The 22,320-nt window shown below is 41.1% G+C and overlaps 1 protein-coding gene across 3 annotated transcripts; it reads left to right on the top strand.

Moving 5' to 3' along the window:
• The first annotated feature begins 433 nt into the window (after positions 1 to 433).
• On the top strand, positions 434 to 22,254 carry fbxl15 (F-box and leucine-rich repeat protein 15). 3 transcript variants are annotated; one of them, XM_059946340.1, is made up of 4 exons: positions 434 to 457; positions 8,688 to 8,850; positions 11,123 to 11,625; positions 13,518 to 22,254. In XM_059946340.1, exons 1-4 carry the CDS (start codon positions 438 to 440, stop codon positions 13,705 to 13,707), a joined length of 876 nt encoding a protein of 291 aa, XP_059802323.1. In that variant the 5' UTR covers positions 434 to 437; the 3' UTR covers positions 13,708 to 22,254. The 3 variants fall into 3 exon arrangements, with proteins under 3 accessions (XP_059802323.1, XP_059802322.1, XP_059802324.1); XM_059946339.1 differs by having other exon boundaries at positions 453 to 489; XM_059946341.1 differs by lacking the exon at positions 434 to 457 and adding an exon at positions 461 to 489 and having other exon boundaries at positions 8,691 to 8,850.
• The last annotated feature ends 66 nt before the right edge of the window (positions 22,255 to 22,320 follow it).

Genomic DNA, 22,320 nt, shown 5'->3' with positions numbered 1-22,320 from the left:
TTCATGGGACTCAATTGCTGCGCTTTCTCCCATTGTGATGAATTGTTCCAATTAAACAAATTACCTCTATACTAATGAGGTTTTAGCCACAGCTCAATGCTAGCAACCTTGTCCCTGAACTACTAAATCTTGCTCTTAGACCTGGGCACATAATGTATTATACACGGATGTAGTACTGATTCGGGGGTGCAATGCCCTTGAGGCTGAATTGAATCTTATTCAGAGGCACAAGCTTAATTCTGCAGACAATTATATATTTTGGGGTGAAACGTAGAAAACGCCAGATCTAATTTGGACACGGTACCCCACAAATACTCTTTTGTTGATGTACGTTCAACGAAATATGAATGCAATGACTGCTTTAAACAGTAAACAGTCGAGAAAAACCAGGCACAGGGGAGCAGGGGAAGATAAAGTCGGTTACACCGGCGGAAGTGATGGGCTGGAAAGAGGAGGGGTGAGTACCATGGAGACAGGTGAGAGCAGCAGGTGAGGAGCTGCCGGTGCCGTGCCCTCGGAGTATAGGGCGGGCCGGGGGTAGGATGGATTAGGGGTTTCAAATGCTCTTTCGTTCAATTCTGATGGATTCTGAGGGTAGGTTCCATGTATTCCTTTCACTCCATCCCCCAAGGACCCCACCTACCTGACCCCCGGGTTGCATACGCCCTCTGTTACCCTTCCTCACAGGGCTCTGAAAGCCCCACTCCAGGGGATCGTGTCCCATGCCATTCACGTTATCCCGCACACCTCCGTGCCCCTTGAAGGTCGGGGTTCGTAACTTGTCCCATCAGTCCAGATGAAGGTTTCCCTCGATTCCCTTCCGCACGGATGCTGCTTCGACCCGTTGAGTTCCTACAGCAAATCGTTTCATTTTTGACCCAGCAATTAATGTTGGTTCCTAGGAAATTTGGCAGGCCAGCCGCTTTAGCGTGGTACTCATTATGGGATTAAATGCCGAGCCTAAAGCCTAAGTGTTGTCTCTGCGGCTCTGTTACCTGTTTAGCTGCAGTGAAGGTGTTTTAGGTTGCTAAGCAATGGGGCATAGGATGGGCTTGGGGCTGTCTTCTGTTTAATTGCTGATGGAAACTAAGTAACATTCAAGATATGTGAAGATTGGGCGTTTGTTATTTGATTTGCATTTTAGAATTTCCAGATATTTCTTCAAAAATCTGCCTGGCCTTATGCAAAAATGCTGCGGATGGCAACATTAAATGTTCTTGGAAGCTATTGTGATGTTTCTATGCACACATGTATGTCTGATGGGCTTAAACACTTGCTGTCAGTTGAACTCAACCAAGTAAAGAGTATTTTCCAATAGGAATTCTGTCCCATAGTGAGAATTTACAAAGGTGCTTCTATATGTCTGTTGTCACAAAACTAAAAGGTAAACCTATTCCATAAGATCTGGGAGCAGATTTGGGACATTTGGCCCATCGTTTCTGCTCTACCATTTCACCATGGCTGGTCCATTTCCCTCTCAGCCCAATCTCCACCTTCTCCCCATATCCTTTCATGTCCTGACTAATCAAGAATCTATCGACCTCTGTCTTAAATATGCCCATTGACTTGGCTCCACACATTCCCTATAATCTTCCCAAATATTTAATACTTTTTCAAGTCATCTTTGAATTATAAAATGATTTCTGATAAAGAAATATATCAGGCTTTGCCACTCATTGTGACACAGAAGGAAGCTTTTTGACAGTTTTCTTGCTGGTTTCCAGCAGATAATTTTGCAATCTAGCCCCATTTACCCTCCCTTTCATTGCCTTTTAATTATGCTGTTGTACTTTTGAACTTAAACTAGTCTTCTCCAGATAATAGATTACAGTAGAAATTTTTTTCTTGGTTTCCTTTAACATAACTTTTCAATTCTCAATATTAATCCAAAATTTCATAGCTATCCTGTTTCAGCAAGGGGTGGCACAGTAGGGTAGTGGTTAGCACAACCCTTTAAAGTACCAGTGACCTGTGTTCAATTCCCAGCACTGCTTATAAGGAGTTTGTACATTTTCCTGTGGCTGTGTGTTTCCTCCAGGTGCTCCAGTTCCCTACCACAGTCCAAAGATGTACCAGTTTGTAGTTAATTAGTCATTGAAGGGCCTATTCCACACTGTATCTCAATCAATCAATGACTAACACCAATTTCCCTGGTCTTTCTTCATGTAGCTGATTATATGTCCTTGAACTTCTTGTCTTATGTCACTTTCAACTCTGATATTTTAAAAAGATCAATTGGAACATGAAAGTATGTGACATAATTTCTTGCAGAAGGAACATTTACAACATTGAAAGACTGTAGTGTGTTATAAAAGTCATATTTGTTATCTGTGTTGGTGTTGTGGGAAAAAAAATCTCAGGAGCAGCAGACAGAAGAGATCAGGCTGACTCAGAATTGTTTCAGACTAAAGGGTTTTATTACATGATATCGTGGAGAGCCCAGACACCTAAAGCGGAGCTCTGAGACTCTACTCAACAATGGATTACACTCTTATTTGTACCCCAGGCGTACGTGACAAGAAGCACTTAAATATGAAAAAGGAGGGAACTTCAACTACAACTCATTAGAATAGCTAAGTTGCACTATATTGTCTCTGAGCGGTTATACATTTTCGTAAGTGTTAGTTCTCAGGATAGTATATCAGGCTTTCCCAAGCACAGACATGTGATGATACTTGGAACAAGGAAGTACAGACATAGTTATTTCCCCATCCCATCTACAAAGCTCATTTCACTCACACAGTGTACATTAGTTGTAGATAAGCGATTACAGACTTTGAATTCACATACTAGAAGAAGGACATTAAACTCTTAACGTTTGTCACAATGTCTTACTATTTTTCTTCCACAGTTGGAATATCAGGTTTGTAGAGTAATATGTTATGCTTGGGTTTAACTCAATGAATTATTCATTTGGGGTCTGCAAGGGTTCATCTATAACTTCACACTTGGCAACAGTAGCTTATGCTTGTTGCTTGTTTAACAGTTTTCTTTCTGTGTTTTTCTGTCTTCCTCTCCTCAGCCCCTGCCTTACATTTCCCAGTCCCACTTTAGACCCTCATTACTCTCTAAGAGTGACCATGTGATTCTGGTCATCTGTCACTTTAATTTCCATTTCCTTCTAAGTAGATGTGACCTGACTTGCTAGGCTTTCCTAACATTCCCTTTGTTTCAAATTTCCAAAAAATAATGTGCTCAAAGTTCAAATGGTTTTTGTTTTCTCTCCTCTTTTCGGCCACTGTTTAGTTTCCCAGAGAGATTAGTTGCCATTTACAAAGGACTTTCATCCTCTCAGCTGACATTGATCTGTGTAACCCCCTTTCTCTTGCTCTTCACCCCTATAGCATCCTGGGTGGATGGGGTGATTGGTGATGGAGGCTCCAGGTGTTATTTAGCTGCTTAAGGAGAGCAAATTCTTCACGTGAGAAAACAGTTGTAGATGATTCTTTTAAACTTGTGTCATAAATGCACCTTATTATTTGTTACTTTATTGATGGTAATATTGCTTTGTGTTATGAGCATGAGTTGTATGTACTGTGTTGAGCACCTGGGTCCGGTGGAATGTTGCTTCATTTGGTAGTGTACACGTGTGCGGTTGAATGACAATAAACTGAACTTGAACTAGAGCTTTGCCTCTGTTCCACAGCCATTTGATGAATTCTGTCATTTAATGGTTCCTGTCCTGTTATAGGCAGTTGTATATAGACAATAGACAATAGGTGCAGAAGTAGACCATTCGGCCCCTCGAGTCTGCACCGCCATTCTGAGATCATGGCTGATCATTCACTATCAATACCCAGTCCCTGCCTTGTCCCCATATCCCTTGATTCCCCTATCCATCAGATATCTATCCAGCTCCTTCTTGAAAGCATCCAGAGAATTGGCCTCCACCGTCTTCCGAGGCAGTGCATTCCACACCTCCACAACTCTCTGGGAGAAGAAGCTCTTCCTCAACTCTGTTTTAAATAACTGACCTCTTATTCTCAATCCATGCCCTCTGGTACTGGACTCTCCCAACATCTGGAACATATTTCCTGCCTCAATCCTATCAAATCCTTTAATTATCTTAAACGTTTCAATCAGATCCCCTCTCAATCTCCTCAATTCCAGCGTGTACAAGCCCAATCTCTCCAATCTCTCTGCGTAAGACAGCCCTGCCATCCCAGGAATCAACCTAGTGAATCTATGCTGCACTTCCTCAATTGCCAGAATGTCCTTCCTCAAACCTGGAGACCAAAACTGTACACAATATTCCAGGTGTGGTCTCACCAGGGCCCTGTACAAATGCAAAAGGACATCCTTGCTCTTGTATTCAATTCCCCTTGTAACAAAGGCCAACATTCCATTTGCCCTCTTCACTGCCTGTTGCACTTGCTCATTCACCTTCATTGACTGGTGAACTAGGACTCCTAGGTCTCTTTGCATTTCTCCCTTACCTAACTCGACACCGTTCAGACAATACTCTGCCCTCTTGTTCCAGCTTCCAAAGTGGATAACTTCACATTTATTCACATTGAATGACATCTGCCAAGTATCTGCCCACTCACTCAGCCTATCCAAGTCTCCCTGTATTCTCCTAACGTCCTCTTCGCATGTCACACTGCCACCCAGTTTAGTATCGTCAGCAAACTTGCTGATATAGTTTTCAATGCCCTCATCTAAATCATTGACATAAATCGTAAAGAGCTGTGGTCCCAATACAGAGCCCTGTGGTACCCCACTAGTCACCTCCAGCCAGTCTGAGAAACACCCATTCACTGCTACCCTTTGCTTTCTATCTGCCAACCAGTTTTCTATCCATGTTGAAACCCTGCCCCCAATGCCATGAGCTCTGATTTTACTCACCAATCTCCTATGTGGCACCTTATCGAATGCCTTCTGAAAATCTAGGTACACAACATCTACTGGCTTACCCTCGTCTAACATCCTTGTTACACCCTCAAAAAACTCCAACAGATTAGTCAAGCGTGATTTGCCCTTGGTAAATCCATGCTGGCTCGGCCTAATCCTATTTCTGCCATCTAGATGTGCCACTATTTCGTCCTTAATAATGGACTCAAGCATCTTCCCCACGACTGACGTTAGGCTAACAGGGCGATAGTTCTCTGTTTTCTCCTTCCCTCCCTTCTTGAAAAGTGGGACAACATTAGCCACTCTCCAATCTTCAGGAACTGATCCTGAATCTAAGGAACATTGGAAAATGATTACCAATGCATCCGCAATTTCCTGAGCCACCTCTTTTAGAACCCTCGGATGCAGACCATCTGGACCTGGGGATTTATTAGCCTTCAGTCCTACCAGTCTACTCATCACAGTTTCTTTCCTAATGTCAATCTGTCTCAATTCCTCCGATATCTTATGACCCTGGCCCATCCATACATCTGGGAGATTGCTTGTGTCCTCCCTGGTGAAGACAGATCTAAAGTATGCATTAAATTCTGTTGCCATTTCCCTGTTTCCCATAACAATTTCTCCCAATTCATTCTTCAAGGGGCCAACATTGTTCTTAACTATCTTCTTTCTCTTCACATAGCTAAAAAAGCTTTTGCTATCCCCTTTTATATTCCTGGCTAGACTGAGTTCATACCTGATTTTTTCTCTCCGTATTGATTTAAGATTAACAAACATGAGGAAATCTGCAGATGTTGGAAATTCAAGGAACACACACAAAATGCTGGTTGAACGCAGCAGGCCAGGTATCATCTATAGGGAGAAGCACTGTTGATGTTTCAGGCCGAGACATTGACAGTGCTTCTTCCTATAGATGCTGCCTGGCCTGCTGCATTCCACCAGCATTCTGTATGTGTTGTATGTAAGATTATTACAGTTTTAAGTAAAGATGTTGGTCATGATTTGCTAAGTTAACAGTAGATGGGTTCCTTTATAGTCTGAATTCTATTCTGATTATTTCTTGAAATCAGAACTTGAACAATGAAAATGGGGGCTAGGTGATATAAAACCAGTCCTTACAATTTCCAAGATATTAGTTTTCTAACTGGAGTGGAGTTGAAAACAAAATAGTTAGCAATAAGATTGGCCGTGACATCACATCCAGAGAAGGGCTTGCCTTCATTTTCACTTGCTGAAGACCTCTTTCTCCCTTGCCCTGCTGCTGAGGAAGGAAATAATGGAGGTTGAGGTATTTCTGCAAACTACAAGTATTTGACACTCCTTGTTTTTGAGAGCAGTGGAGATTCCAAAGTACATTTTTGATACCTTAATGGCAGGGGTCCCCAACCTTTTTTGCACCACGGACCGGTTTAATATTGACAATACTCTTGCGGACCGGCTGACTGGTGGGTGGGGTGGGGGGGGGTGGGGGGGTCTGTTAATCATGGCCGGAATATAGGTGATAAGTCAACTAAGTCACTTATAAGTGGATAATACACTCAATTTTGTTTCTAAAAGGGTTTATCTAACAAATTTAATATTAAATACACCGTATATTTTCCCCGTATGAACATATAAAATCATTGCAACACACCAATATTGCTGAATCAGTGGGAGCCCTGGGCTTGTTCCCCTGCAACAAGATGGTCCCATTGAGGGTTGATGGGAGACAGTGATACTCGAAGGGGGTTCCTTATGTCCAGTCTATGTTGCAAATTAGTTTTCATTGCACTCATTGCAGAAAAGCCGACTTCGCAGAGATATTATGTTGGAAATGGAAGCAATGTTTTCAGTGCTTTCATGGCTGTCTCAGGATATTCAGCCTTGACTTTGATTCAGAATGCTGGCAGAGATGTTATGTCAAACATACTTTTCAGCCCACCGTCATTTGCAAGCTCGAGGAGTTGATCTTCTTCCTGCACTGACATGTTTGACACGTGGGTAATGCCCTCGCATACGTTCAAGTTCCAACAGTGGGTGTGACAGGGAATGAGGAAAGATGCAGCTGACTCATCATTTCCTCATGGACCAGTAGCACATGCTTTGCGGCCCAGTAGTTGGGGACCACTGCTTAATGGTCATCTTCTTGAACTTCCGATAAAAATGTTTCTAAAATAGCTACATCACAGAAGGGACATTGAAAACATGTTTATCTCTCAAACTTCCAAGATTTAAACTTCCCTGGAACACTGATAAAGCAGACTACATATGAATGTGTCATGCAAATTTCCTTTATCCATGGCATTTGAATGTTACTTTCTCATGATCATTTACAAACTGTGTCTAAAGATCTGTTCATATAGCGACCCTTAAGTAATAAGGGTGCAATCTAAGACACCTCTCAAATTTGTATACTTTTGCCTGATCTTTTATGCAGAGGGAAAAGGTCTTTAGTGGAAATTGGGAGTGATGGCAGTGGTGAGTTTGACTCTACAAACAGCTTTGCAGGTAGAGCTTCAGCCGAAGTGCTATAAGGTCAGGTGTGTGGCTGAAGTTCTATCTGCTGAACACAAATTTGTCTTTAGTTTCTCAGTTTAAAAAAAACACCTCAGAGAGCACTGCAGAATGGACCATAACATTGATGGTGGGAGCTGCAGGTTGGGGCTTGGCTCATTGAATGCTCTTGAGGATAGGTTGGTAAGGGCGTCACACCTTTCTCATCTTCCTTATAGTCTATAAGACATAAGAATAGAATTAGACCATTTAGCCCATCGGATCTGCTCCACCATTTCACACGGCTGATTTATCATCCTTCTCAACTCAACTTCCCTGCCGTCTCCCCATAACCTTTGATCCCCTTACTAATCATGAAACTATCAACCTCCACTTTAAATATACCCAATGACTTGGCCTCCACAGCTGTCTGTGGCAATGACTTCCACAGATTCACCATCCAATGGGTAAAGAAATTCCTCCACATCTGTTATAAAGGGACATCCTTGTATTCTGAGGCTTAAACAGTACATCCATTCGGACCAACACGAGTCCAAGTTGCTCTGACAGAATTGCTAACCACAGATTGCATAACCATAATGTTGGTGAATAGCTCTAAGTAGCTGTTAGTGAGTGTTATGAAACTTGATTCTTTGAGCAACCAAAGATGTCAAACAGAACAGTTTGCTTCAGAGTGCATTTAAAAATGTTGTAAAGGAATATTGTGTGATAACTGATATCCTGTAAGATTCCCTCTGTCTACCTCACACCATAAGTGAAGGTGCTAAATAAAATGTAGTGAACTGTGCAATTTCCCTCCTAAACCATTAACTTTGAATCACAGTGGTGACATATTTGACCCACCAGTTTCCTGAGAAGTGCTTTTAGTGATGAACAAGTGGATTGAGTGGGCTCCTTTAGTTTAAAATTAATTGACGTTGATCCACATTTAAAAAAAAACGTAACATTGAATTCTATAGTTTTGTATATTGCTGAATTCAAAATCTTTAAATAGGGAATATCATCCATGGAAGATTTCTATCATGTGTTCATTATTTTTTGAAATAAACATTATTCTAGGATTTTTTTTACCTTGTTTAAAATACTGATTTATGATTCATTCTTTTCACTCTTTTACATGGAAGAATAAACTGGTATGGACAAGTCGGTGTAAAAAAAGGATGGAAGATGACTGAACAGACTTAGTGGGCCAAAGGGCCTGTTTCTCTACTCTTTCTCACTATATCTCTATGGGTTGTACATGAGTTGAAGTCCTTTCTGGATTAGACTGCAACTGGAAATATGGGGTTCAGTGCGGTTTTCTCCATATCGTTTTCCTTTCTAAAACGAATTTCTCTTGACAGTAGGTGCCAGTTTCTGGAGTTGCCCTGGGAGGATGTTCTGGTTCCCCACGTCCTCTGCCACCTGCCCCTGGGCCAACTAGTCTGCCTGCAGCGTGTCAGCAAACAGTTTCACACTTTGATTCAGGTCTACCTGGCAAACTGTCACAGTCTGGACACCTCCCAGGTAATGTGTCAGTGCAACAAGGACAATATGCCTCCCTTTACTACCTAGGAGCCCTTCAAAGGTTGAGAGACTGTGAGCATTGCACTGCATTACTTGATAAGACAAATTGAGACAACTTTTGAAAGGAAATTGGATAAATACTTGGAAAGGAAATATTTGAACAATGGGGGTGCGGTGGGCTGGGAGGAAAAGCTGAATGGAATTTCTCAAACAACCAGTACAGGCATCCCGTGATGTTTATGATCAGGGCTCTTTTATGAGAATGACTGCATATTATTAAAGAAATAGGCTTTTATCATCAACCATTTGCTGTTTTTAACAATTAACTTTTGAATGGTAGAGTGCAGTGGTTGAAGTTTTGTTTCTGTTAGTGTTATTTTTATGCGTTATTAGTTGCAAGCATGTCTTTGTATGAGTTTACTTTGAAGTGAGGCTATATGGAAAATAATTACATCTGCTCCAAATGGAGCAATGGGATGTTTTATCCACTACAGTCAGCCCTCTTTATCCGCGGGGGACTGGTTCCGGGACCCCCTGCGTATATCAAAAAACGTGGATGCTCAAGTCCTTTATTTAACCTGTCTCAATGTGGACCTTAGGACCCAGCGGAACCCCAGACCTCATCTAACCTGTCTCTGTGCTGTGGTCTTTAGGACCCAGTGCAGCTCTGAATCCGCAGTGTTTCTGTTCACGAAAATAAAGTGGAAGTAATAAAGCGATTGGAAAGAGGTGAAATGCCATCGGACATTGGAAAAGTGTTGGGCTACAGTTGGTCAACAATTGGAACAATTTTAATGGATAATGTGAAAAGCCCTGCCCCGATGAAAGTTACAATTATTACTAAGCAACGCAGTGCTTTGATTATTGAAGTACATACGTTTCTTTAAGTGTTTTATATGCATAGAAAGGTAAAATATATACTATATAGTAAGACAAACGTTTGACTAACTGGCGCTAAATAATACCGGATGTACCTGTTCTGACTTCAAATCCGTTTTAAAGATGGACTCAGGAACGGAACTCCTTCATAACCCGGGGACTTATAATACCTAATGCAATGTAAATGCTGTGTAAATAGTTGGTATACTGTATTGTTTAAGGAATAATTACAAGAAAAAAATAGTCTCTACATGCTCAAACAATGAGTGCTGGAAGAGCACTTCTGGGTTTTCCCGATCCGTGGTTGGTTGAATCCATGCATGCGGAACCCGCGAATAAGGAGGGCCGACTGTACTCTTTATAATTGATGGAAATCATGTTCTACTGTCTATCCCTGGCCTAGCATGGGGATTGTCAGTATAGTCATGTCCTACAACCCTGCTCTAGAATGAAGTACCGATGTTTCCCTAGCAGCTGCATATAGTAGTGTTGGAGGCCAGCAGCTGGAGGAATGAGAATTAACTGAAATAACAGAATCCCGGTGGAGTATACAAGCTGAAACACTGAAGAATTGCGGCGTTGTAAAGCCTTGCTAGAATCTAAGGATTGCAGAGTTATCAAAAAAGATAGTAACTGCTGGGTGTATATAGAAAGGCTGCCAATTGATGTGCCTTTCTTAGTGTGAGCTATGCCCTTCAATACTATAACTTATTGAGCTCAATGACCCAGGGAGAGGCATGTAGAGTTTTTGGCCATTTAAAGGGAAGCAGGAGGAAGAAATAGAATAGTGATCTGAATGAAAACCATAAGACAGGAGCAGAATTCAGCCATTCAGTCCGTTAAGTCTATTCAACCATTTCATCATGGCTGTTTTATTATCTCTCGCAATTCTTTTCTCCAGTTTTTTCACCATAACCTTTGATGCCCTTACTAATCAAGAACCTATCAATGTCCGCTTTAAGTATACCTGATGACTTGGCCTTTACAGCTGTGTGTGGCAATGAATTCCACGGATTCATCACCCTCTGGCTAAAGAAATTCCTCCTCATCTCTGTTCTAAAGGAACACCCTTCTATTCTGAGTCTGTGACCTGTGGTCTTAGACTCCCCCCATATTGGAAACTTTCTTTCCACATCCAATCTATCTATAATATGGATACTCTGGGTTGCTAAGTCACGATGGGCAACAAATGAGTGGGGACTAGCTCGAAATGAGTATGGCGGTTGGGAAGCAGTGATTTAGTTGAGTGGGGACCTGTTTGAAATGAGTATGGGGGTTGGGAACCAGTGATTGGTGGAGTGGGGGCCAACTTGGAATGTGCATTTGGAAAGAGAAAAGAACATTGGAAAAAGAAAATCTTTACTCACAACTGTTTTTCTCTGATTGAGTTCAGTTCGGGGCTGCCATTCCTCAACATGCATTCTGCCGAATACTGAAAGATAACACAGTGCTGCACCACTTGATTGTTCACAGCTGCTCTGATTGGCTAACAGACCTCGAGCTCTTGCCAGTGATTGGTCAGAATCATCATTTGGAGAAGGTTGATGTGACGGGATGCCGTGGCTTGAGCAGGCGGACACTAGTGGCCTTGTCGCTAAGTTGCCCCAACTTGCAGTATCTTTCTCTGAGGCAGTGTGACTGGGTGGATCCTCTCTCCCTGCGAAGTCTGGCTGATCGTTGCAGTCGACTTGTGTCGATTGATCTTACTGCTTGTAAGCAACTGAATGATGAAGCAGTCTGCTACCTAGTGCGTAAGTGTCCAAAGATCAAGTCACTCTCCCTGGCAGTCAACGCAAACCTCAGTGATAGCTCTGTGCAAGAAGTAGCCAAACTATGCACTGAGCTCGAACATCTGGATTTGACTGGCTGTCTCCGCCTCAAGAATGAATGTATAAGGTAAAGACTAAAGTATGCTGCTCCTATGTATTTTTGTTTATGTTTCCATATAAACTTTTGAAAGTTTGTAGAATATTTGGTAGGGTAGTCTACCTGGAAATGTGAGATTTGGATTTATGACTGGCAGAGCTACAAGTCCCAGCATTGTATCTGAAATCCACAAATTTAAATTGGGATCCCACCAATCCCAATTTAAGTCAATTAAAATTATCTGTAACTTTTATCTGTGTAAAGTGCCTGTGAAATAGTTATCAAATTATCTTTTTTTTAAAAAAACTGGTTTATTAAAATTGATGAAGGGTCTTGGCCAGAGATATTGATTATATATTTCACTCCATAGATGCTGCCTGACCTGCTGAGTGCCTCCAGCATTTTGTGTGTACAGGTGTCCCCCGCTTTACGAAAGTTTGCTTTACGCTACTTTGCTTTTACAAAAGACCTACATTAGTAACCTGTTTTCGCATTACACCATTTCAGCTTAAGAAAGGTTTCATAGGAATGCTCTACCTTTTATAATAATTTTCTGTCTTTCATAATGTCAGAAGTAGGAATGTTTACTGATGGTTGAGTAAGTGTATACAGCTTTACAGATTATAAAGAGTTCTGTACATTTATCAAATCTAGAACAATATTTGGACTAATGTGATAGCTTTTCATGACATGTGTCCAGCAATAACTCTGAACAGGGAGCCCAACTGGTTAGTCTTGAGAGTCAGTACATTATTATTGTCAGATATCTCCACTATCAACATCTTGGAATCAGTGTTAAATAGGAATTCAACTGGTCCAACCATGTAAATATGGGAGATACAGAAAAAGAGTGAGAAACTTGGTGTTATGCAACAAGTGTCTTGCTTCTGGAGTTCCCAGAGCCATTTCATTGTTTACGAGATGAAACCTCTGCTTATCACCTAGGCGAATGCTGCTCCAACTATCCTCAGCACCATCCAGGTCAAAACATATTTAATTGGCATCATACTCGCCTTTCTAAATATTCATTGCCACCGCCACCAGTGGCTGCAGTACTTACCACTTAGAAAACACATCAACATATTGATGAAATTACTTCAACAGCACCTTCCAAGCCTACAATCTCTACCACTGTGAAAGATGGCAGTAGACATGAGAATGCAAACTACCTTCTTCCAAGTCATGTACTATCATGACCTTGAATTCTATGGGTGCTCATTCATTTTAATGGGGTTAAAGTTCTTAAACTCCTAACTGAACAACTGATGTTGTACCTTTAATACAGTTTTGGTTTGAGAAAGCAGCTCATCCCCACCAATAGGAATGGGCCTTGTTATCAGTATTCTGATTCTATTGCCGGGGGGGGGGGATCTTAAGGCTCACAAAAGGAAACTTTTAAACTCGTACTGATGGTACCTGATAGAATGGTGCTGTGTGGCACCAATTTGCAAGTGATCTAGGGTAGACAGATCTGAAAAATAATTTAAGATTAATCAATAACCCTGTTGGAATTTGGTCTTGGGTTATACAGAATTGCTTCCTGTCCCTGGGATTCCAGCCTCTTCAGAAGTAATCTATTGCATAATTGCTTAATGTCAAAGTATAAAAATATGAATTCTTCAGGCATGACTAAGTTAAGGCAAAAACTTGCATAGTACTTATACAGTTTTTTAACATAAAATGGTTTGGTTTGCATTTTAATATAAGCAATTTAAAAGTTATCTATGCAGAACAATGCTTGCATTTCTAAAGTATTGTACATGACTTGGAAGAAGGTGGCTTGCACTCCCTTGTGTATACTGACATCTTTCATCAGTGCCCTATAAATGCAAGTCACTGTCTTTTTAAAGCTTAGTTTATTATTAGCAACCACTGCACATGATGTGATTTTTTAAAATTATAAAACAAATTGCTTTTTCCAGGACTGTTGCAGAGTATTGCACGAAACTCAACTCGCTAAAAGTGAAGCACTGTCATAACATCACTGAAGGAAGCTTAGAAGTTTTGCGTAAGAAGGGAGTAGACATTGACGTACAGCCTCCCTTCCAACGGGCACTGGTACTTCTGCAGGATGTTGTGGGCTTTGCACCATATATCAATCTCCAGATTTGAATAGAAGTATTGTGGAAAACCAGCTATCCATAGCCCTGACACAATTGCACTCCATTTTTGTGGTAATGTAAACTTAGATTAAAATAGGTTGTATAATATTCCGTGAGTGTCTTGCTGCTCCTTTGTCAAACTTTCGGTACTTCCAATTTTGTTTCTCAGATGAAATGAGTTAAAACCTGTAATATTGTGCATGAAAATAGATTTTATTCTGGCTTGCCACTTCATTGAATTACCACTGCTAATTCATTGTTATTTTTTTTTTTGATTGTGTGAAGTGAGGAGAATGCTCATATTTGCTGCACCAGAGCAGAATTCTTCAAGTGTTGATGTTGGCAGTGAATTGCCAATGGCACAGGGAAGCAGTAAATGGAAACCCCATCAACCAATGAGAGAAATTGAGGGGAGATAACATTGTTAAATGATAAAGGTTATCAAATGATACCTTGATAATATCAAGGTTTGGAATTGAGCTGAAACTCCAGTCATCACCAGAGAGTAATATGGTGTCTTTTTAGCTTCTTGAATACATTCAAAATTTATGTCACCAACAGCTTCCCTTACCTTTCCTTATTTTGTATGACTACAACTCTTAAAAGTCTGCAATTGCTGATGCTTTGTAGTATCCTGGCAAAGCTGCTATGTACCTTATTGCACATGACCCCTCTGCGTTGGCCCTAAAATAACAGTTGACAAGTTCCAACCAACTCTTCATATAATCTTAGTGTATGTACCTGCCATTTGGAATAGATAAAGGATTCATTTGAACTCATTCCCCACAATACTACAGTTTCTTGTAGTTGATATATCCAAATTCATTTTGTGAATTATTGAAATGGCTTTCAATACTCTTTCACATAAAACAAATCTAGTTCATAATTTCCTTTAGGCTTCTTTTAATCTCTGTTGGTTCTTTTTAATTTTGTAGTTCTGGATACTGATAATCTTGCTGGTGGAAAGTGTTTCTTCTAACTTTGAACACCTCTATTAAATTTCCTTTTATCCTATGTCTGAGGGGAAAATTCCAACATCTCAATAAAAGAATTGCTGGAAATCTGAAATCTTAACATTTCATCCTCTTTGGATCACTGATGTCCCTTATACTTGTCTGGTAAATTGCTCTGCTGTCTCTAACAGTACTCTGATGCTTGTATGGCTGGCTTACATTGCTATTTTCAATCTTTACCTAACAATGTTATTACATTGCCACTTCAGGATTGAAATGCAGAGGTCAGCTTTTCTAATGATCTTTTGATGGCCCCTTGATTCAAAATGAGCCATTTTCCAGCACCTAAATACATATGGCTGAAATGATTTTAAGGGGTGATGATTTAAGGGGTATTTCAGTAAAGAGTTAAACTGAATCAAGTGGACGTTAGTAATTCACTAGCAGTATTCAAGAGAGTAACTTATTCTCTAAACAAGCACATTAACTTGTCAGTACTTGATGCGCACAAATCACATGCTTTTTGACCACATGGCAGTAAGAACAAAGCAGTTATTTGATCCCTCAACCTTGTTCCACTATTGTGCAGAGCTGATCCTCAATCTCATTTACTCTCCCTTCTAATCTGCATATCCCTTGATTATTTTGACTCCGTGGGTATACTGATCTCAGTCTTGGGTAAGTTTAGTGCCTGAGTAAGTGGAGTGCTCTCCAGCAGTGAATTTCAAAGGTTCATAATCCCTAGTGAAGAAATTTCTAAGTGTCTCAGTCTAGATGGCTGACTAGTTATTCTGAGTCAATGATCCCAGGTTCTAAATACCCTAGCTAGAGGAAACACCTTAGGATCTAGTGTTAAATCATCTGTTTCATTAAGAATTTTTTGGATTTGCCTGTGGCTTCACAATGCTCAATATTTCCTCGTAAGAAAATTTGCTCAACCCTGGACTGAAATAATTAAACCATTGTTCTACAATTTCTCAGGCAAGTTTGTCCTTGTGCTCTAGGTCTTAAAAATGACACAATCTTACTAAAAGCTTAGTTGCTTTAAAATGTTGTTACTCGTACAATAAAGATTAATGTGCCATTTTTTCTTCCAATAGCTCTTGCGTGTTAGTTACATATATTGTACATTTGTACTCAGGTTTAGTATCACTGGCATATGTCATAAAATTTGTTGTTTTGTGGCAGCAAAACATTACAATATATATATTATAACTTGTATATAATAACATAAAAATGTATTTAAAAAAGAAGTGCAGAACAAGAGCAAAAATAAATAGTGGGGCAGTGTACATGGGTTCATTGTCCATTCAGAAGTCTGGTGGCAGAGGGAAAGAAGTTGTTCCTGAAATGTTATGTGTGTGCCTTCAGGCTTCTCCTTGATGTTTGCAATGAGAAGAGGGCATGTCCTAGGTGATGGGGATTCTTAATGATGGATGCTGCCTTTTTGAGGCACTGCATTTTGAAGATGACCTGGAGGCTAGAGCTCATGAAGCTCATGATTTCAGCTTTTTGCAGTTTTTTCTGAACCTGTGCAGTGACCCCTCCATAGCAGACAATAATGCAACCAGTTAGAATGCTCTCCATGGTATATCTGTAGAAATTTGCAAGAGTCTTTGGTGAAATACCCGTTCTCTTCAAACTCTTAATGTAATGTAGCCACAGTTGTGTCTCTTTTGTAATTGCATCAATATATTGGGCCCAGGATAGGTTCTGAGATGTTGACACTCAGGAACTTGAAACTGCTCACCCTTTCCACTGCTGATCCCTCAATGAGAACTGCTGTGTTCCCTCAACTTCCCTTCCTGAACTCCACAATCAATTCTTTAATCTTACTGCTGTTTAGTGCAAGGTTGTTGTTGCAGCTCCACTCAACCTGGTGATCTATCTCACTCCTGTACCTCTTCTCGTCGCCATCTGAAATTCTGCCAATAGCTGTGTCATCAGCAAATTTTTAGAAGGCATTTGAGCTGCGTCTAGACACACAATTGTGGGTGTAGAGTAGAGCAGTGGGCTAAGCACATATCCTTGAGGTGCACCAGTGTTGATTGTCAGCAAGGACGAGGTGTTATTTCTGATCTGCACAGACTGTAGACTTCCAATGAGGAAGTCAAGGATCCAGTTGCAAAGGGAAGTACAGTACAGAGGCCTAGGTTTTGCAGTTTGATGATTAGAACTGAGGGTATGATTGTGTTGAATGCTGAGCTGTGATCAATAAACAACAGCCTCACATAGGTATTGTTATTGTCTCTGTGATCCAAGGCCGAGTGAGAGCCAGTGAGATTGCATCTACTGCAAACCTATTGTGGTGACAGGCAAATTGCAGCAGGTCCAGATCTTTCCTCGGGCAGGAATTGATGCTGGCCATGACCAACCTCTGAAAGCACTTCATCACAGTTGATGTGAGTGCAGCTTGGTGATAGTCATTGAGGCAGTTCACCTTGCTATTCCTGGGCACTGGTATGATCGTTGCCCTTTTGAAGTTGGTGGGAACCTCTGACTGCAGCAGGGGGAGATTGAAGATTATTTCCCTTGATCATACCTCCTTAGTTCAAGGAGTATTTACTGAAGGTTCTGGATAGGTTTGTCCCATTGAGGCAGGGAAAGGATGGTAGGGTGAGGGAACCATGGTTGACAAAGACGTGGAACACCTAGTCAAGAGGAGGAAGGAAGATTTCTTTAGGTTTAGGAAGCAAGGATCAAACAGGGCTCAAAGGAATTACAGGGTAGCTGGGAAGGAGCTCAAGAGTGGACAGAGCTAGAAAGGGGCATGAGAAGGCCTCTAAGGAAAAGAACAAAGCATTCTACACATAGGTGAAGAACAGAAGGATGGGCAGAGGGAAATGTGCCTGGAGGAGGTAGGTGAGTTCCTTAATTAATACTTCAGTATTCACCAGTGAGAGGGACCTTGACAATTATGAGGTCATGGTAAAACAAGCTTATATGGTTGAACATGTTGATGTTAAGAAAGAATGTGCTAGAACTTTTGAAAAACATCAAACTAGATGAGTCCCTAGGGCTGGGTGTATACCGCAGGTTACTGTGGGAAGTGAGGGAAGAGATTGCTGCTCCCTTAGTGGTGATCTTTGTGTTTCATTGGCCACAGGAGTAGGGTGGCAACTGTTATTCCTTTGTTCAAGAAAGGGAGCAGGGGTAGCCCTGGAATTAAGGACAAGTAAGTCTTTCTTCAGTGGAGGGCAAATTATCGGAGGATTCTTAAAAGCAGGATTTATGACTATTTGGAGAAGCGTAGTCTGTTTAGGGATAATCAGCATGGCTTTGTGAGGGGCAGGTCATGCCTCACATGCTTGATTGAATTCTTTGAGAATGTGGCAAAGCACATTCATGAAGGTAGAGCAGTGGATGTGGCATATATGGGTTTTAGTAAGGTGTTTGATAAGGTTCTCTGTGGTAGGCTCATTCAGGAAGCATGGAATCCAGAGAAACTTGACTGTGTGGATATAGTATCTAGCTTGCCTGTAGAAGGCAGATGGAGATTATTCAGCCTGGAGGTCAGTGACCAGTGGTGTTCTGCAGGAATCTGTTCTGGGATCCCTGCACTTTGAGATCTTTATAACTAACTTAGATGAGGAAGCAAGCTAGGGTTTATCTCTTCAGAGTGAAGGATGATGAGTGACTTATATTGAATTGACTTTATTTCTTACATCTTTCACATACATGAGTAAAAATCCTTATGTTACATTTCTGACTAAATGTTCAATCATAGTAATTTATAATAAATTGACTGTTCTATCTAACATTGAAATACACTCAAATCTGCTTGAGTTAATCAGTCTGATGGCCTGGTGGAAGAAGCTGTCCTGGAGCCTGTTGGTCCAGGCTTTTATGTTGTAATACTGTTTAGACAATAAGACATAGGAGCAGAATTAGACCATCTAGCCCATCGAGTCTGCTCTGCCATTCAATCATGGCTGATCCTTTTCTGTATCTCCTCCTCAACCCCAGTTCCTGGCCTTCTCCCTCTAACTTTTGATGCTATATCCAGTCAAGAACCTATCAATCTCTGCCTTAAATATACCCAACCACCTGGCCTCCACAGCTGCATGTGGCAACAAATTCCACAAATTCACCACCCTTTGGCTAAAGAGATTTCTCTGCATCTCTGTTTTGAAAGTGTGTCCCTCTATCCTGAGGCTGTGCCCTCTTACCCTAGACTCTCCCACCATGGGAAACATCCTTTCCATATCTACTCTGTCTAGGCCTTTCAACGTTCAAATGGTTTCAATGAGACCCCCCCCCCCCCCCAATCCTTCTGAATTCCAGCAAGTACAGACCCAGAGCCATCAAATGTTCCTCGTATGATAACCCTTTCATTCCTGGAATCATCCTTGTGAACCTCCTCTGGACCCTCTCCAACGCCAGCACGTCTTTTCTAGCACATCCATTCACGGTACTCAAGCTGAGGCCTCATCAGTGCATCACATCCTTGCTTTTGTACTCTAGACCTCTTGAAATGAATACTAACATGACATTTGCCTTCCTCACCACAGACTCAACCTGCAAGTTAACCTTCAGGGTGTTCGCACAAGGTCTCCCAAGTCCCTCTGCATCTCAGATTTCTGGATTTTCTCCCAGTTTAGAAAATAGTCTGCACCTTTACTTCTACTACCAAGTGCATGACCATGCATTTTCCCACATTGTATTTCATTTGCCACTTTCTTGACAATTCTAACCTAAGTCTTTCTGTATCCTACCTGTTTCCTCAACACTACCTTCCCCTCCACCAATATTTGTATCATCTGCAAACTTGGCAAGAAAGCCATCTATTCCATATCTAAATCACTTATATACAGCATAAAAGAAGTGCTCCCAACACCTACCCCTGCTGAGCACCACTAGTCACAGAAAAGGATCCTTTTATTCCCACTCGCTGCCTCCTACCAATCAGCCAATTCTTTAACTATGTTAGCAACTTTCCTGGAATACCATGGGCTCTTAACTTGGTAAGCATTCTCATGTGTGGCACCTTGTCAAAGGCCTTCTGAAAGTTCAAATACACAACATCCACTGTATCTATGCTACTTGTAATCTCTTCAAAGAATTCCAACAGGCTTGTCAGGCAGGATTTTCCCTGAAGGAAGCCATGCTGACTTTGCTATGTAATCCCATCACCTCATCCTTAATAAGTGACTCTAACATCTTCCCAACCACTGAGGTCAGGCTAACTGATCTATAATTTCCTGTTTCCCGGATGGTAGCAGCTGGAATAGACTGGGGTTAGGGTGACTTGGGTCCCCAATAATCCTTTGGGCCCTTTTTTCACCCGTCTTTGTAAATGCCCTGAATCTTGGGAAGTTCACAACTACAGATGTGCTTGACATCTCTCTTGGCAGAATCCTGTGATTAAGGGAGGTACAGTTCCCATACCAGGCAATGATGCAGCCAGTCAGGATGCTCTCAATTGTGCTCCTGTAGAAAGTTCTTAGGATTTGGGGGCCCATACCAAACTTCCTCAATCGTCTGAGGTGAAAGAGGCGCTGTTGTACTTTTTTCACCACACAGCTGGTGTGTACAGACCACGTGAGGTCCTTGGTGATGTGGATGTTGAGGAACTTGAAGCTGTTTACCCTCTCAACCCCATCTCCATTGATGTCTATAGGGGTTAGCCCGTCTCCATTCCTGCTGTAATCCACAACCAGCTGCTGTTTTTGCAACATTGAGGAGAGGTAGTTTTCTTGACACCACTGTGTCAGAGAGATGACTTCTTCCCTGTAGACTAGCTTGTTATTGAGATTAGGCCGGTCAATGTAGTGCCATTAGCAAATGGCAAATTAGCAAAAGGACTTGCTACACAGCCCTAAGGGGGCTCCTGTGTTGTATAAGAGGTATAGATAGAATGGGCAGTCAGAGACTTTTTGCCAGGGCAAAAATGGTTAATATAAGGGGTATAATTTTGAGATGAACTGAGCAAAGTACAGAGGGGGGTGTCAGAGGTAAGTTCTTTACACAGAATACTAGGTGCATGGAATGCACTGCTGGAGGTGGTGGTAGAGGCAGGTACATTCGGGTCATTTTTTACACTTAAATAAGCAAACAGATAGAAAAATGGGGGTTATGTGTGAGGGAAGGGTTAGATTGATCTTATGCCTTTCAGCTTACTCCAAAATCAATCTAACCCTTCCCTTCCACATAACCCCCCATATCAAGTTCTATGATAAGATGAGCAACTGAAACTAAAAGTCATTGTGGTTAATTTTGAGCATACATGATATAGGATTGAGTTATATCAAATAACTACTGGGTAGGCAAGCACAAAAGTGCTGAATAGAAGAAACACTGGAGAAATACAGTGATGTATTCAGGGAGAGTAAAGGTGAGGGGATACACAATGTGGTAGGGTACTACATGAAGAGGGGCTAAATGAATAAATGAAGGGCACATTCTACAAACTGAAAAATGGGAAATATCTAAATAACCCTCTAGGCTGGTACTGACACAATTTCTTCAGGCAATCTTCCACAATTCTAGGAGGCCACTACAGGCAGTGTCATTCAGCCCAGATATTTTCAGCCGATCAATTACCTTTATATGTCAGAAAACTTCATGTTTCATTGTTTTGCAACCCATGGGTAAAAGAAACAGAAGCCAAAATGTTTATTCATGGAATGAAGTTTGTCAGATAGCTATTTAAAGTATCTAAACTGGGAGTATAATAACTTATTTATAGAGCACTTTTCATATAGATAATATAGTTCAAAGTGCTTTATAATGGGATAAAGTGCAAACATGAAAATAAAATAAAAGTCAAAAAGATTAAGTAAACAGGTTTTGAGCTGGTGTTTAAAAGTGTCAACTGAGTCTGCATTCCTTATGGTTTGAGGTATTGAGTTCCACAGTTTGGGAGCATAGTTCAAAAAAAAAGCTGACCTGCTCATTGTCTTTTGAGGGAGATTGTTTAGATTTAAGATTTCGGCAGAAAAAGACTCGGGAGCTCGAACAGGATTATAAAATGAAAGTAATTCTGTGATGTATTCCGGTCCTAGACAAGTAAAAGCTTTAAAAACAAGAGTATTTTAAAATTAATTCAAAAAGATGCAGCAAGCCAATGCAGAGTAGCTAGGATGGGAATGATACATTTCCTCCTCTTGGATTTAGTTACTGAGTTGAAGTTTGTCAATAGATTGCTGTGGCAGATTGCAGAAATCCGCCCAATATATCACTGACACATCCCTCCCCTCCATTGAAGTTATCTGCAGGAAGTGCTGCCTGATAATGCAAAATCTGTCATCAGAGATGCCCACCATTCAGGCAGGCCACACATAATCATTTCACAGTTAAATCATCAGGCAGGAGGTATAGAAGCCTTAAGTCCCACACCACCAGGTTTGAGAACAAATACTTTCCTTAAACCATTCAGTTCTTGAACCAACTGGAAAACCTTAATCACTACAATTTATCAACACTATGGCCATTTTTGCATGGAAATTAAGTTTGTTATTAATTGTATTTTTCTTGTAAAAGTGCATATAATTTGTTTGATTTGCTTATGTGATGCTATGTGCCTGTGATGTAGCTGCAAATAAATTTTTCAGTGCACTGGTGCATTTATGTACTTCTGCACGTGACAATAAATTCAACTTTGACTTTGCTTGAACTGTATCTCCATGAGTCCAATTATCTGCCCCAGACTTTCAGTACTAAAACCATCA

Source organism: Hypanus sabinus, chromosome 21, assembly GCF_030144855.1.
Source record: "Hypanus sabinus isolate sHypSab1 chromosome 21, sHypSab1.hap1, whole genome shotgun sequence".
NCBI lineage: Eukaryota > Metazoa > Chordata > Chondrichthyes > Myliobatiformes > Dasyatidae > Hypanus > Hypanus sabinus.
The sequence above is the reverse complement of the archived record's forward strand: the minus strand, read 5'-3'. Positions and strand labels throughout refer to the sequence as shown.

What these genes read in the sequence shown, in the direction of transcription:
- fbxl15 (XM_059946339.1), top strand. Translation starts at nt 467, where the DNA reads ATGGAGACAGGTGAGAGCAGCAG. An exon ending in ACAGTCTGGACACCTCCCAG is followed by an intron (nt 8,851 to 11,122) that starts GTAATGTGTCAG and finishes GATTGAGTTCAG; the next exon opens with TTCGGGGCTGCCATTCCTCA. An exon ending in CTCAAGAATGAATGTATAAG is followed by an intron (nt 11,626 to 13,517) that starts GTAAAGACTAAA and finishes TGCTTTTTCCAG; the next exon opens with GACTGTTGCAGAGTATTGCA.